General features: G+C 36.9%; 1 protein-coding gene across 2 annotated transcripts in view; it reads left to right on the forward strand.

The window, feature by feature from the left end:
- CORIN (corin, serine peptidase) overlaps nt 1-16,786 on the forward strand; it is a 132,883-nt gene that overhangs the window by 70,837 nt on the left and 45,260 nt on the right. The window contains exons 7-10 of one of the 2 annotated variants that reach the window (XM_035325028.1): nt 5,096-5,203; nt 10,035-10,145; nt 11,057-11,173; nt 14,313-14,411. In XM_035325028.1, the coding sequence (XP_035180919.1) occupies nt 5,096-5,203; nt 10,035-10,145; nt 11,057-11,173; nt 14,313-14,411 (435 nt within the window). The remainder of the gene's footprint in view (nt 1-5,095; nt 5,204-10,034; nt 10,146-11,056; nt 11,174-14,312; nt 14,412-16,786) is intronic. The other variant, XM_035325029.1, reaches the window with a different exon arrangement.

Genomic DNA, 16,786 nt, shown 5'->3' on the forward strand with positions numbered 1-16,786 from the left:
TCAAATTCTGAAGTCGCTACAATTAGAGGAACATTTTATGAAAACTTACTAAAATATGGAAATACACCATTAAGACATTCGGGACAACATTACTGTTACCTTGTATTAGTTATTTTTATTGCCAATACTAACCCTAAAATTATGATTTTTGCACAGCAGTGTTTTATTCCTGGTTATTATGTCCAAACTTTATTTGTTTTTTAGGAAAGTTTAACATGAAATTTATTTTAAAAATTTAAAAATTTTGTTGTTAAACCTGGGGGCTGGAAGAAAAGGAGCATATTCCTGTTGAAGCTTCCCTAACCTGCAATCCCAAAATATAGGACTTACATTTCTTTGAGATGCACCAATCTGAATAGATGTCTCTGATTTCTAGTTATGAAGATACATGCTTTAGTGAGGGAGTCATCTGTCCCTGTGCAGTTGACTTTTTTTGAGCTAAATGTCTAAACTGGCTCTGCAGAGAGTAAGATGGGAGAAGTAGAGACTTCTGATGTGTGATTCATCTGATTTGAGGCAGATATTTTGGACTGTATGCTTTAGAAACTAAATGATGTAGATGTCTATAAATTTTGTGAGGTGAATCTTACAGTTGTGCCTCCTTAGTCTTAGTGTTGAAAATTATATATGAAACGTACAAACCTCTAGTTTTCACTTTATTTTTATTTTTATATATATATATATATTTTACATCAGTAGTTCTTGCTGGATTCTGCTTTTCAAGATTCTGCATCAATAAATTGATCTCTTTTCTACTCCTGGCTCTTGATATGCATTTTTCTGTTCTTCTCTATGGTAGGTCATAAGTATTATGCAGGCAATAGTTAGGCTTTAGCAGAATCAGTCTTTCATTTAGAAAGTACAGTTTCTTTTATTATGACTTAGAAATGTCACCTTTTTACACAGCTGCATCCCAAATCTGATACTTATGCTTTCATCATGTTGCTTATGCCATTTATTCTGTGACCTTTTCCAATGGAAGGTACCAGATGAATCAGAATTCAGGTTAGCCAGCTATCACATAGAAATGTGAACAGGAAAGAAGCTGTAACACTGATCTACAAATGCATAAATTATCAGTGCTGAAACCTGGAACTCTCAGAAAGATCTTAATGAGTAAGTCTGACATACAATATAGCAAATGCAACAGTCTCTCTTACATCCCTCTATCCCTCAGGAGGTTATATGATGCAGTAGTGAAATGCTGAAAACTGTCTTGTCCCATCATGAACAAAGTTTAAGTTGACCCTTTTACACATGCTAAGTTCTCTTTTTCTGATGGAAATAAGTAGATATCTATATATTATTGCCAATACCTTAATGAAAATGTATGTTAAGACTGTTAGGTTTTCTGAAACTAGATGATCTTTAAGGTCCCTTCCAACCCAAGACATTCTATGATTCATATTCACTTATTCAAAGTGAATCTTATTTCCTTGAAAGGAGACCTGTATTCTTTTTCTTCACCCTGTGTGGGCCTGAGAGTTGCCATTAAGGCACATGCAAGACAAGGAAATGATCTGGGACAGCCAGCATGGCTTCACCAAGGGCAAATCACATCTGACCAGTCTTGTGGCCTTCTATCGTGTGACTGCATTAGTCGACAAGGGAAGACTGACAGATGACACCTATCTGAACTTCTGTAAGGCCTTTGACATGGTCCCACATGACATCCTGATCTCTAAATTGGAGAGGGATGGATTTAAAGGGTGGACCATTTGATGGATAAGGAATTGGCTGGATGGCTGCACCCAGTGAGTTGTGGTCAATGGAACAGTGTCTAGGCAGAGGCTGGTGATGAATGGTGTCCCTCAGGGCTCTTTCTTGGAACCAGTGCTATTCAATATCTTTATCAATGACATAGACAATAGGATTGAGTATGCCCTCAGCAAGTTTGCAGATGACACCAAGATGAGTGTTGCAGTTGACAGAAGGAAGGGATGCCATCCAAAGGGACCTGGACTAGCTTGAAAATTGGGTCCATGTGAACGTAATGAAGTTCAACAAGGTGAAATGCAAGATGCTGGACTTAGGTTATTGCAATCTCAGACATGGGGGCCAACTGGGAGAAGAACTCATTGAGAGTTCTCACAACGAGAGAACACTCATGCGCTCCTGTGTGACCTGATCTAGGTATTGCTGCTCCGTCAGGGGGATTGGACTAGATGATCTTACTATGAGGGTGGTGAGGCACTGGAACAGGTTGCCCAGAGGAGCTGGGCCATCCCATGCCCCATCCCTGGCAGTGTTCAAGGCCTGGCTGGCTGGGGCTTTGAGCAGCCTGGTTTAGTGGGAGGTGTCCGGGTTGGAACTGGATGATCTTTAAGATGCCTTCCAACCCAAGCCATTCTATGATTCTGTGATTCTGTGTTTTAAGTGGCACTGCTGCAGCTGCAGAGGTATGAACGTAAACATGAATGGGGGCGTGAATGGAAATTAAACAGTGAATTTAATGAGAGGAAACATCACTGTAAAAACAGCTTTGTTTCATTTGCAGGAGGAGGAATAGAAGGGTAGAAATTGTCAGAGTTGTAAACTGATCAATAAGGATAAAGGTTGCCAGAGTACTTCATGCTGTTTCATATTTGAAATAAATAATGTTTAGATTTTTACTCTCAGATGGCTATTATTCTTCTCACATTAAACTAGAACATACATATTTTAATTTAGTTTGGGGTTTTTGGTATTTACTGTTTCATGCCTTTTGTTCTTTTAAAGCTAAACTAACTATTGACTACAAAACTCACGGCCTAGCCATAGTATTGTGCTTCATCCCCTGAAGCATTGTCCTATAAATTATGTTTGGACTTTCTAAGATGATGTGAAGCTAGTAGAAAGCATAAATGCTTCTGTGGCAGAAGGGCTTGAAGTGATGCTTGTGTTCATGTTCTAAAGTTGAGTTTCGAAAAGCCTTGAAAAATATAGCAGTCAGAGCACTCACTTAAGAGATGGAAGACTTGGCCTGCATTCATGTGGAGGGTTAGAAACCCCACTGCATACCTTCTGGGAGAGTGCTGGACCTGTCAGTGTATAATATACTTAGAAGCACATATTTTTTTCAAAGCTGGATTACTGTGGAATCATGAAAGCAGGAGCCTCAAGCCAAGAGCTAAACAAGTGGTAGCTTGATTCTGTTGCTTAGTGTTAAAGCAGCTCAGCTGAGGGGAGAAACCTGGGTTCCAGTCCCTGTTCTCTGAGCAATTTCCGTGTGCAGTCCAGGAAAGAGCTCTTGTGAAATACCTAGGTATCCCAATAAGAAAGGACACAAAAAACTTCCTTGGCTGCAGTGGCGTAGCTTCAGCAGGAAAGAGGGATTGTCCACCCAGTTGTTATATAGCTTGGGATTCTCCCTTGAAAAAGCCAGAGGTGAAGGAAAGGCCTATAGGAAGGCAGTGAAACCAGGTCAGTCATTTCCCAGCTGTGTATTTGTAATCAAAAGTTTTTACTCATGGGACCAGGCACCACCAACTCTACTTTCTCTTCTCTCCTCTCCAGTTTCCTAGCTTCAAAGTAGGTCCCATGTTTTTTACTGAACCTGATATTATTTACATATTTTGGGTATTCTCAGAAAATATTTTTCAGAGTGTTATTGGAAGCCTCAGCCATGGAAAGAAAGGCTAAACCTGCTTAGGGTTGTCAGTGCTAAGAACACCTTGACAGTAAGGCATCAGGTCATCTTCCAAGCTCAAAACTGTGTCAGGAATAGTTAATCCTTTGAAACCACCGTAAGATCAAAGGCAGGCTCAAAAGCAGGGTCTGGGGATCTTGATTTTGCTGTTGGAAGCTTCAGCTCCACCTAATACCCACCTTAGGTGCTCAGGACTATCCCAATAATTTACCCCATGACACTCACAACCTTCCTTATTAACTTTGTATGTATAAAGTAATTAATTATTTTGTTCTGTACTGTAACCAGGGCACTTTCTCTTCAGCCAGTGTTAGGAAGTTAGAACTGTTTAGCATATTTTTTACTTGTTTGGAAAAATATATTTCAATTATGAAAGGCAGCTGGAAAAAAATAATCATTGAGATCAGAGAAATGAATGTTATTTATATGAAAATGGGTTATTCTGGCTGACTCACTAGTCTTTGACTCACAGTACTATGTCTGGATGTGGTTGATAACGTGAGCAAACAAAGTCTCTTACTTGACTAGGAAAAGCTTTACTTAAAAAATAAGATCTTAAATAATTCATGTCACTTTTGTGCATAAGCCATATGATGATGACATATAAGATAAGATGTCAATGAGAATTAATGTCTTTCTTCATAAGGTTGTTCAATCTGAATTCCAAAACAGTTGAACAGTATTTTAACCTTGAATATGTGATCATGGTGAGATTTTGGGTATATTTTTCATTCTGGAAACAATGTAGTCCCTGACTTCCTCCCACCTTACAACATGTTCTCATTCTTAATTTCTTCACATCTATTACTGGAAAAGGCATTCTGTGTTTCTACCATAGACATAACCTGGAATCAATTGATTCCAGGTTATGCCTTGAAATCTTCTCATGCCTTGAAATCTTCTCATGAACATCTTGGTCAGCAAGATTGAAATGACATTCTGTTTTCTCACAATTCATCTAAGTCCTTGCTTATTTACCAAGTAGTAATCTAACCAGAACTAAATGTTCCAGTTCCTTAGTATATCTTTCATTATTCATTTCCTTCCATGGCTTGAATAAATTTTGAGTGCTGTCCTTACTGTCTCAAGAAATTTCTCCCAGATGACTGACTTGCATTTATTAGTGCGTGGAAGATAAAAGGAGAGCAAGAGAAATCAAACATACTTTTTATGGCACAGGGTTTTTACGGCACAGGTGTTTATATCAACACCTCTTAGTATTGATCATATAGGATCATATAGACAGAAAACAATTGATAGAAAAAAATGTCTAAAAATTGCTTTTGATTTTTCTTTTCCTTCTGTGTTAGATTCTAATAAAGTGGTACACACTGAATATTATTTCAGACCTGTAAATTGTATGGTTTCTCTAGCTAATGTTGTTTAAGTAAGTAAATTCCGGTGTTCATATTTTATAAGAAACCAGCCCAATGTCATGTTAATATTTTACAAAAATTTGTTTTGCAGACTGCAGTGATGATGTATTTCGTTGTAACACAGGAAAATGCCTCAATTATACCTTTGTATGTGATGGATATGATGACTGTGGAGACCTTAGTGATGAACAGAACTGTGGTAAATAAAAGCTTAACACTTTTCTAAAGTCTTTAAGATAGCACTATTATCTAAGATGGTTATAATTTTCCTTAAACTACTACAAGAGTAGTGTACCCTGATGTTACTCTCTTTGGGAAAAGTAAAAACAGTTCACAAACCTTGGAACTAATGGTACTTGGAAGAAATATTCTGTTTTGTAATTTGCTTTAGAATCATTCTTATAATAATTTCATTTAGGTTGGAAATGACCTTTAGGATCATCAAGGCCAACCATCAACCTGATCAAGAAGTTTAATGGTGTTTTGTATCTATTAAACCAATATTCATAAGATAAAGGTGCATTTATAACTTCATCTAGATGTATCTCTCTTGCTTACAATGCCATTATTAAATCGTGAGCAAGTTAGTTAACTCCTGATGCATGTTTCTTAAATAGGACAGAACATCCCTGAACCATAAGCTATACTGTGCTTAATGCACCCCAGGATACAGTTGGCCATTTTGTCTGCCAGGGCACACTGTTGACTCATTGTCATCTTGCCAGTGAACAAACCCCCAGATCCCTTTCTGCCAGCTGCTCTCCAGGCTCTCATCCCCCCCCAGTCAGTATGTATAGCCAGGATTACCCACTCCCAGGTGCAGAATCCAGCATTTGCTCTTGTTAAGTTTCATACAGTTGGTGATTGCCCAGCACTATAATTTGTCAAGATCTCTCTGTCTACCCTCAAGGGAGTCAACAGCTCCTCCTAATTTAGTACCATCTGCAAACTTACTTAGTGTCCATTCAGTTCCTATGTCCAGATTATTTATAAAAACATAAATAAGAACTGGTCCTAAAATTGAGCTCTGGGGGACCCCACTAGTGACTGGCCTCCAGACAGATGTACCCCACTTACTATAACCCTTTGAGACCAATCTGTCAGCCAATTGTTCATCCACTGTATTATGTAGTTGTCTAGCTGTTACGCTGGACATTTTGTCCAGAAGGATACTGTGAGAGACAGTGCTAAAACATTGCTGAAATCCAAAAGAATTACAACAACTGGCTCACCTTGGTCAAGTAGGTGGGTAACCTTGTCATTAAAGGGAATTAAATTAGTTAAGTAGGACTTTTCCCTGGTGAACCCATGTTGGCAGTGAACAATGACTGCATTGTCTTTCGAGTGTTTTTCAGTAACTTCCACAACAATCTTGTCCATAATTTTACCAGGCACTGAAGTGAGATTGTTAGGCCTATAATTACTGGGGTCTTCTTACTTACCCTTCTTGAGAATTGGGATAGCTTTTGCCAGCTTCCAGTTGACTGAACTTCTCCAGATTCCCAAGTCCATTGAAAAATAATTGAGAGTTCTCCAAAAAACATCAGCCAGCTCTTTGAATACCCTTGGATGAATCCCAGTGGGAGTCATAAATTTATGTACATTCAGCTGGAGCATCAAATCCCACACAAGTTCAGAGTCATCTGGGAGTTTATCATTTCCCCAGTCACAGTCCTCCAACTCAGGGGTCTCAGGGCCCATCATCGGTGTTGAAGACGGGTGAAGAAGGCATTAAATGTCTCTGCTTTGTCTACATCCCTGTTTGTGAAGTGACTGACCTCACCAAGTAATAGATCAATGATACCTCTGGTCCTTTTCTTGCTGTTAACATACTTAAAAAGCCCTTTTGGTTGTCCCCTACAGTAGTGGCCATCTTCACCTCTAGTTGAGCCATTCCCTCAATGGCAATAGAAGTATAGCCTAAGATGGTAATCATGGCAAACAGCCAATGGCGTTCAGCATCTCTATACAATGGTGAACAGCATCTCTGTAGTCCTCCTGTTGCCTGGCCTTGCTTCCACTGTGTATGCATTTCCTTTTCTGCATAAATTGTAAAAGAAGATCCCTGCTCAGCCAAGGCAGCCTTCTGCCCTGCTTGTTTGACTTCTGAAACTTTGGAATTATCTGCTCCTGTGCTTTTAAGAGATGACTCTTAAAAAGTGATCAGCATTGATGAATTTTTCAAAAAGGTCCTTCAAAAATACCTTCGGAAGTAGATTACCAGAGGACCTCACTAAGTAGTTCCTTGAGCAGCCTGAATTCTGCTCTTCCCATATCCAATGTCAATATTTTGGTGTAATCAAACCTCTCCATTACATACAGTGCTACCCCTATTCCTTGCCTTCCCTGCATATCCCTTCTGAAAAGCCCATGATTGTCCATCACAGAACACCAGTCACAGGACTCTTCCCACCAATTCTCACTTATACCAATGATTTTGCAGCTCTGGGACTGAGCCAAAGCTTCTTGCTTATTCCTTATGCTCTATGCACTAGTGTGGAAACATTTCAAATGTGCTCCAGTGTACTCAGCCTATCGTGGAGCAGACTGAAGAACCTTGGTAGCACACTGTCCCTCAAGCACTCTTTCGAGAAAAGTGTATCCCATGAGGCACTGTCAGGCCTGGTGTTGTGTATACCATCCTGTGATCAAAAAACAAACAAACAAACAAAAAAAAAACAACGAAACAACACAACAACCCAATTCTGCCAGTGACACCAGCCTTGGAGCCACGTATAGATAAGCTGAATCTCTTTCTTCCATATTGTTCCCTGCAACTGGAAGGATAGAGGAAGCAACTGGAAGGATAGAGGAAAATACTACCTGTGCTCCTGATCCTTTAACCAATCAACTCAAGACCCTGAAGGGCCTGAAATCTCTTTTGAACTTATTCAAGATGTTATGGTTGCTTTTTTGCTAGCTTGACCAAATTTGACTGAGACTAAAGTAAATAATAAGAGGGATTACACTTGTGATGCCAACAGTTTCACAACTGAATTGTTTTTACGTTAGCTTCATTACAAACTTGCATGTTTTGATGATTCAGTTCTGTTTCTTTCAAATTCTGTTTTCAATTGACTTTGTAAATTCTGCCTCACTATATTTGTCCTGCCTGTATTTGTTTTCATAGAAGAAAAATGAAGTTTTGCCATAAAAAAGAATTATCTTGTGCAAATATTTGGAAACTCTGAAAGCCTTATTTTTTTCCTAACTTTTGCTCCTAGTATGGTACACAAGAAAAAAAATTAACTTTAAAATATTTTTTTTAAGTTAAAATATATTTTTTTTTTTGCATTTTTTCTTTTGCTTTTCTAAGAAAAAGCACAGAGAATTTCAGGACTAAAAATCAGAACGTATTTTTTTCAGAGATTTCTTTTACATTTTTTCTCCAAATAAAAAATACTCAAAGGTTTTTCATTACTTTCAGTGTGTTAGTTTTTTGTGTTTTCTTTCATAAACTTGCTTTCCTGAAAGACTTTGCTTAATCTGACTCCTAGCATTCCTATGTTGAGTTTAATTTTCTATATAAAATTAAAGATCTAACATTTTGTACAGGCTATAAAAGAGTTTCAGAGCAGATTTGGCAGACTGGAATGTGTCTATGTTCCCTATCTATTTAGATGTAAATTCAGACCTAATTGGCTTAACTGGCTGAAGAAGACTGTGTAAATGAACCCAGCTGATTTGGCCCTGAGTGGGAGGGAGTGAATTAATCACAGACTAGAGCAGCTGTTCCTGGAGTTAATGCTGGATCATGGTACAAATCTTTTTCCCTACCAATTTATCTGTATTTGCAAGACATTTTGAACTTGTATAATTTATGAATATACAGTAATATTTACAATACTTTATGTATGGCCAAGCCATGGGGTTTACCTTTAGCCTTAAATATTACCATTCAGGCACTTTGTGAAAAATTCATTAAGTATGTCTCCATGGCAAACTGCAGACAAGCACGAATTTAGTCTGCTCGTGCTCCAAGCTTATTAAAAATTTTGTGATCAAGGCTGACATTATGATGACATCATGGTGACATTAGTAAGATATATATACTAGTACAGCCATCGCCATGTTAGCCATGTTTATTAAGCTTCCACAAGGTTCTGAGTGGAGGCAGTTACTTCTGCTTGTAATATATATTTTAAGCATTTCCTTCTTGACCTATGCTAGATTTTTACAACATTTTTGAAATCCTTACTGTCTTTGTGGTCAATGCTTTACGCTTCATACTTAGTATAGCTGTGAATCGGATAGGAGAGAAATGGAAATGTCAGAAATCATCAACCCACACCCTCCTTCTCCTCCCACTACTAATCCTTTAAGAAACCCTACACCAAAGCTAAAGTGCAGGTATAGTTAGATAATTATTACTCCCTTAAGCCTGTCAAACACTTTCAACTATGTGTATTTCCTTTACACAGCCTACACAGTAGGTTGCTTTTCTTTATCTGTGGAAGCATTTGGGTAGAAGGAGTGAGAAGATTGGAATACTTTATTTTTAGATCATTTTTATGGAAAATTCTGTGTGTATGCAAAAACATAGCAGTTTTTGAGTAGGTGCCAAATGTTAGTTGAAAACTTTTTTTTTTTTTTTTTTTTTTTGTTAAAAAAATAAATGTATGGAATGATTTTTTCCGGTGGCAACTGAAAACACTGGATAACTGAAAATTTTCTCATGAGATGGGAAACCAGAAGATGTTTTAATCCACTTGATAAATCTTAGAATCTTGTTTATTTGCAAATGGAAACAACTGTGTACCTGAGAGATAGAATAAATGCATCACTATCTAAGTAGAATTCACTAAGTAGAATTCAGAACATGTGTAACGACTATCTGCTCCCAAAATCTGCAGGTATATAAAAACTCTTATTGTAATTTACTAATGCATAATGACTAAGTAGTAAGAATGATCAGCTTATAGGCATAGCACAACTGATCATTAATAGGAATTATGCATTTGGTAGTTTTTTATCCAGCTGTGTTTTTTGTTTGTGTGATTCTTTTGGTCTTACTTTTACATTTTATTTAGATTGTAATCCATTGACACACCATCAATGTGGAGATGGGAGATGTATAACAACTGATTGGGTATGTGATGGTGACCATGACTGTATAGACAAATCAGATGAAATCAATTGCTGTAAGTTCCCTTAATCTCTAAATGTCTTTTTTTTTTTTTTTTTTTTTTTCCTTGTTTAAGAATCAAAACCAAAATTCAAGATAAGAAGTACAGATACATACTGTTTGTAAGGCAAAGCCATAAGCTCATTTGATTTCAGAAGTTTGCGATTAGCAGATGTTCCTTCTGGCTGTAGCAAATTAAATGTTTGTTGTCATTGTTGAGAAGTACCAACGTTGGTCTGTGTTTCAGCCTTCTGTTAATAGCGGATTAGCTTTTTGTTAATTGTAGTGATCCTGTAAAAGTGTAATGAATGAATGTATATATCCTCTTAAACTGTAGGCATTTGGAGTTTGTGACAGCTTTCTGATGTGTTTGTAAGCTACTTACCATGCCTTGTTAGGGTTTGGACTTCTGTTTCAACAGTGATGATGTATACCTTCACAAGAACTACACTAGAATAACAGTTGAAATTGCAAAATCTATCATGCAGCTTTGATTCTAGTATCTAACTGCCTTTTAGTGTTTGATCTTGCAACTGCTATCCTACAATTCCCCCTGAAATCTAAGAACCTAATCTAAATATGTGGGCAAAGAAAAGGTGACAGAATTTTTATACGAGTATAACTTTTTTTTTTTTTTTTTTTTCCCTTGAAAACAGCTGAACCTTCATCTCAGCCTGCTACTAATACCTGACATATACAGTTTCAGTCCTTGTAGTTAAAGATCAGCACAGCTGTAGGCTATTGAATGCATATTTTAAATATAACAAAAAATGTCTTTTGACCTTCAGTACTATGCAGCGTTATCGGCTTCTCCTAAAATAACTTCATTATGATGTTCAAAAATAATTGAGACCTTTATTAACCAACATTGATGAAGATATCTCTCTCTCTTTTTTTTTTTTTTTTTTTTTTTTTTTTTTTTCCCAGCTTGTCATAGTCAGGGTCTGGTAGAGTGCAAAAATGGACAATGCATTCCTAGTGCATTCCAGTGTGATGGAGATAATGACTGTAAAGATGGAAGTGATGAAGAAAACTGCAGTGAAAGTAAGAAAATTCTGCATTTTACTCTTCTTACAGAACCTACCATTGACTGCTTTATTCTGAAGTGCCTTTAGCTAAAACTGTTTGTCAAATAGACTTGTTTTGCTTTTCAAATAACATTTGCTAAGGTTGGCAGGTCTTTGCATTCACAAAGGAAATTGTAAGGTGAGTTTTATTAGTCCTTAAAAAAAAAGTTGGAGAAATTGAGGTGATATTTACCATAGCATTGGATTATCTGACTGATCAGCTGTTACTTGAAATAAATAAATACATACATTGCCTACAGTGCTTAGAAACTTTCAAAGGAATTGGTGTCATCTGATGAGGAATTTTCTCAAGAAAATACTGTTTCCATAAGAACTTGTGGGTCACAGAAAAGACGTATTTGTAAGTAAACTGATTATTTAGTGTGGCTGAAAGAAAGCATATCAGAATGTAACTTTTCACAGCTACTTACTAGCCGTCTTATGATGGATTGTGTGGGGAAAAAAAAGGAAACCAAGAATTTTCCTGAACACTAGGCCATGAGTTGTCCTGAAATAGACTTGATTGTCATGTTTTCAGAATTTGAAGGTTTTTTCCATATATAATTCTCCTGCTTCTGGTGAAGGATAGGTTCAGATTGCAGCCTTTCAGTGAGAGAGTTTTTCAAGTATTTCTATAATGACTGCTATTTTTAAGAAACATAAAGCAATTCAACTCATTTAGAAAACTCTAGTGCTGTCAGACACAGTGGTTATAGGACAATCTATTCAAAAGATACATACATGGTGTGATTACATAAGCCTCCTTTCCTTAGGAAAGTTCTTTGGATCTTCCTACTGCAGTTTAAACATCTGCATTCCAAAAGAAGTTAAAGTACCATCATTCTTCTCTGCAATTAATGAAGATGTTGAAAAAAGGTCTTTCAGGGAATTTCTTTCAGATCTGATTGTCACAATCTAAAAACTGAGGACAAAGTTTTGTCTTTATTTTTGACCATCTAAACTCACAAACTGCTTGGAGTAATTTTTCTTCCTTCCTGATGCCCATCCACAGTTTTATTCCATTAATTCTATGAGCCTCCGTTTCTCTTGGCTGATAATGAAATGTTCATTTTTGTGAAAGAAATGAGGCAGGAGAATGAGATAAATTGGAAAGTAAAAACTATTCAGAGCATTCTAGAAGTAGCCATTTCATTTTTTAAATTCATACAATGTAAGAATCTTAAATTTATTTATCCCTACTAAAAGAGGATTTCATTGGCACTGTGATGCATGAACTGGGGTAGAAATCAGTAATGTGTTTCTCACTGCTTTTTATATCTATGAATATTGAAGAAATAGTTATTTTATTTTATTTATTTTTTTGGGGGGGGGGTATAATGAACAGATGCAAATTGAAGGATACTAAATTTAGAGTAACGGGGGTGATAATTTGTAGACAATGATCTCACTACATACTAAAGGAATTTTCCACTTAGCATTAAATTGCAAAACTTTTTAACACAAAATTTTGGCTTGTTTTCTATTATTAATTCCTCAAAATGCAAAAACCTCCTTCTAGTATTTTGCAATATTCCATAAGCAGAAATCTTCCTTTCAGCAACTGTATCCTGTTTGTTCCAAAATTACCTGAGAATATGTAGACAGAATTTGGACTTCATTTTGGTTATGCCTCTTTAGTTCCTTGCATAGTTCTTGAAAAGGAAGGCAGAATTCCAGTTTGTAACTTTCTTTTGTATTTGTTGTGTATATATGTAGTTGGTTTCAACAACTACAGAAAATGTCATAGGACATACACTAAGTACAAAGACCTCTGCTTTTCAAGGTAAAATATTTGAACATGCTTAGCAGAGGCAGCAAAGTTATGGCTAAAGTGATCTGAGACAGGGTAGAGTATGGTTACAGAAGTTCATTATTGACTATGTTAGGATCAGAATAATCTACAGGGAGTTTTAAGGAGTTGTGAAGCTCTTCCACTGCAGGATAAGAAAGAGATTGAGCAAACTTTTAAAAGGAATTTTAATGTGAAGATTTGTGATAGCTTTACAAGTCAAAAAGTTGTTCCTACCTTTCCAGTTTGATTTTGCAATCAAAAGCTCCTGTGAAATAAGATGGTCAAATGCTACAACAAAAGAAAGTATCTGCATTGCTTCAATAGATACCATGTATGAAGGGAAGTAAACACACATAATTAGGAAAAATATGACTGCATTTTCATTTGTTCTTTGGGACAAGGTCCTGGTTTCTTCAGCATTTTCTGTATGCCCTATATAAGGATGTCATGACTGACTGATTAATATTAATGGACGGTACTGCAATATAAATAAATTTTAAAAAATATTAAAAATAAATAATTTCAATAAATAATTTAAAATCAATAATTAAAACAGGGTGAGATGGTAAAATGCAAACTATTCAGTCTCTGTGTACAGGAATAATAAATTAAATTACTAATTTTGCAAAAGTCATGTGAAAGAGGTAATTTAATGGTTTGGAAGGAAGTTAGCACTATGAGAAAGACAAAAGGCCAGAGGTTTGTCAAAGAAACTAGTTATCTAGGTAATTTGTTCATAAACTTTTTGATGAAATGCTGTTTTTGGTTATTGTAATGTCCATCTGCAAGATTATAAAGTTTGGGGAGGGTGCGTTTTTTTTTTGTTTTTTTTTTGTTTTTTTTTTTTCACTAACCAAAGATGGGCAATAAAGCTTCAGCTCTGACAACTGTTCTTTAGGATAGTTTTTATTGTCCACCAAAACAATAATGAAATGAGAAGCAGATCAGCTGAATGGCACTGGAGGATAATTCCCAGAGGATATTCTCTTTTCACTGGGACCTATTGTTCCCTTTGAAATCCAATTTCCGTGACCTTTCATACTCTGCCACAGGCAAGATCATGGTAGATGGCTTTCAGAGATCCATAGTTCTTCAGGGTTTGGGAATGTAAATTCTCATATTAAGCAGAGGGGCAAAGAAGTGACATGTGGACATTTCTGCACACTTCCTTACAACACTTTACTGTACTTGAAATGCTGTAGGGTACTTATTCAACTATGTAAAGGAAATAACTAATTGTTGTGAATCTCTCTGTATTTTCTCATCACTACAGTCATTTTTATTAGTCTGGTACATCAGAATAGTAAATTTCTATTTTCCTCAGGTCAAACCCTCTGTCAGGAGGGAGACCAGAGATGTACTTCCTGTCCTGATACCTGTGGAACTTCTCCCTGTGGAATGAGAAACAGCCAGATAAACTGCAGTAAGTAGGTCACATGCATCATACTGTCACTCTTCTAGGGTGTTTTAGAGTACAATGAGGAGGATGCAGGGTAGGATGCAGTAAGTAATACTTTCATTTATTATTTAATGCCATATGTATAACGGTTAACTGTTGAAAAGGGCAAGGCATCTTGCATTATAAATGTTGATTGTAGGTATACGAAAAGATACCTATAATATTTGACATTGAGATATTTTTGCCTTCTGTGAATTTTTGATATGTTCTTAATGAATATTTACAGTTACACTTTTTGTTAACATTAAATCAAGTTCACTGTTTACATAAAGTAAACAACAAAGTGTAAGTGCAAGCTAAAATTATTTATTTTAAAAATACAAGAAAGCATGACACTGTGTTTAGTGGTCTGGAGAAGTTTCATCCCTTTTCCCAGAGAAGAATCATGATATTCAATCTGGCTAAACTAGTTATTCTTCTGACCAATACGTATTGTGGGGGATCAGGATCTTCCATGCTGTGTATCATCTTCCCTTCTATGTCCTGTGCATTTCTGGGTGTGCAATGCAGCACTATGAACAGATACTCAAGATAAATCAGTTTTACTTGGTTTTGAAACTGGGGCAAAACTGTATTCAGAATTATTTATGAATTAAAACTTGGTGATATATTAATAGAGTCAGCAGTTCAAGAAACCTAACCACGTGGGTAGAGCAAGCTTGCCTTTCCTTGTATGTGAATGTGTAGACATATCCTATAATTGCTTTGTTGGCCTGAGCAATACCTACTGGAAAGTTTGTTTTGGTACTACTAGATTGTTGTGGATAATGTTATCATGTTGCTGCATTACATTAGGTAGAATCCTAGAGTAGATTAGGTTGGAATGGCCACATGGAGGTCAACATGTCCAAACTCCTGATCAAAGCAGTGCCAACTAAATAATGTTGCCCAGGACATGTGCTGTTGAATTTTGAGCATCTCCAAAGATAGAGATTCCACAGTCTTTCTGGTCAACCTTTTAGAGCATTAAGCCTCCCTCATGGTAAAAACCTCTTTTCCTTATGTGAAACTGGAATTTGCTGGGTTCCAACTTGTCTTTCACCTCTCATCTCACCTATATACTTCTAATAGTCTGGCTCCATCTTCTTTGCACCATCCCATTAGGTAATTGTTAACAGCAATGAGATTTCCCTTTAGCCTTCTCTTTTTATGGCTGAACAAACCCTATTTTCATAGCCTCTGCCTGTATATTATATGTTCCTGTCCCTCACCCTTCTCAGTGGCCCTCCATGACCTTATTCCAGTATGTCAATCTCTTTTCATAAATCAGGGAGCCAAAAACCACAATACTCCAGATATGCTCTTACCAGTGCTGAAAAAAAGGGAATGACAGTCACATATCTTGTCATATACAGCAATCAGGATTAACAGGCATGATTTTCCCATTAGAAATCCATGCTGGTAGTTCCAAGTTACCTTTATTTCTTCATGTGCAGATATCTTCTGGAAGAGTTTTGCTCCATAATCTTTCTGGAGACTGAGGTTAGCCCGAGTGGACTGTAGTTCCGTGGATCCTTTACTTGCCATTGTTAAAGATGGATATTATGTTTGCCTTCTTCCAGTCATGAGATTCCATGACCTTTCAAAGATGATAAAAAGCAGCCTTCCAATGAGGTTAGCCAGTGAAAACGTAGACAGAAAAGATATTGATTACCTTGGCCATGACCCTGGTCACTAGGTCCCCTGACCCACCAAGCAGCAGACCCACATTTTTTCTACCTATCCTTTTGCTGTCAGTGTACTTACAAGAGCTCTTCTTGCTCAGTAGTTTCATTGCTCTGTCTGAGCTCCAAACTCCATCCTTGTATGCCTTGGAAATGTCTCTCCATTCTTCAATGCTTTATTGCTTCTTCTGTATTTTTTTTTTTTGTTTGTTTGAGATCAGTCAGGAGATCAATGTTCAGCCATGCTGGCCTTTTCTGCCACACTTGCTGCACATTGGAATGGGCTCTTGTGTTCTGAGGAGGCTCTCCTTTAAGATTAAACCTCTGTCCATCAAGCAGGTATTGGTGTAGTTGAAACTCCCCACAAATACCAGGGCCTGCAAAATCATGAAGCATCTTCCAGCTACCTAAGGATGGGTTCACCTACCTCCTCCTGTTTTTGCTAAGGTGGTCTGCAGCAAATGCCTACAATTGACATCACTAGTGTTGGTCTGTACTCTGTTCCATATCCTTAACCAAATTAACTAGGTGAGACGGAACTTTCCAAAGTGATTGAGATAGATATATTTATTCATTTAACTTGCCTGTTTTCCTTCAACAAATATTTAGAAAAGGTTATGAAATGGCAAGGAAAGTATCTATATACTACAAAACTAATAACAACCCACTTCATAT

This window comes from Oxyura jamaicensis, chromosome 4 (genome assembly GCF_011077185.1).
Source record: "Oxyura jamaicensis isolate SHBP4307 breed ruddy duck chromosome 4, BPBGC_Ojam_1.0, whole genome shotgun sequence".
NCBI lineage: Eukaryota > Metazoa > Chordata > Aves > Anseriformes > Anatidae > Oxyura > Oxyura jamaicensis.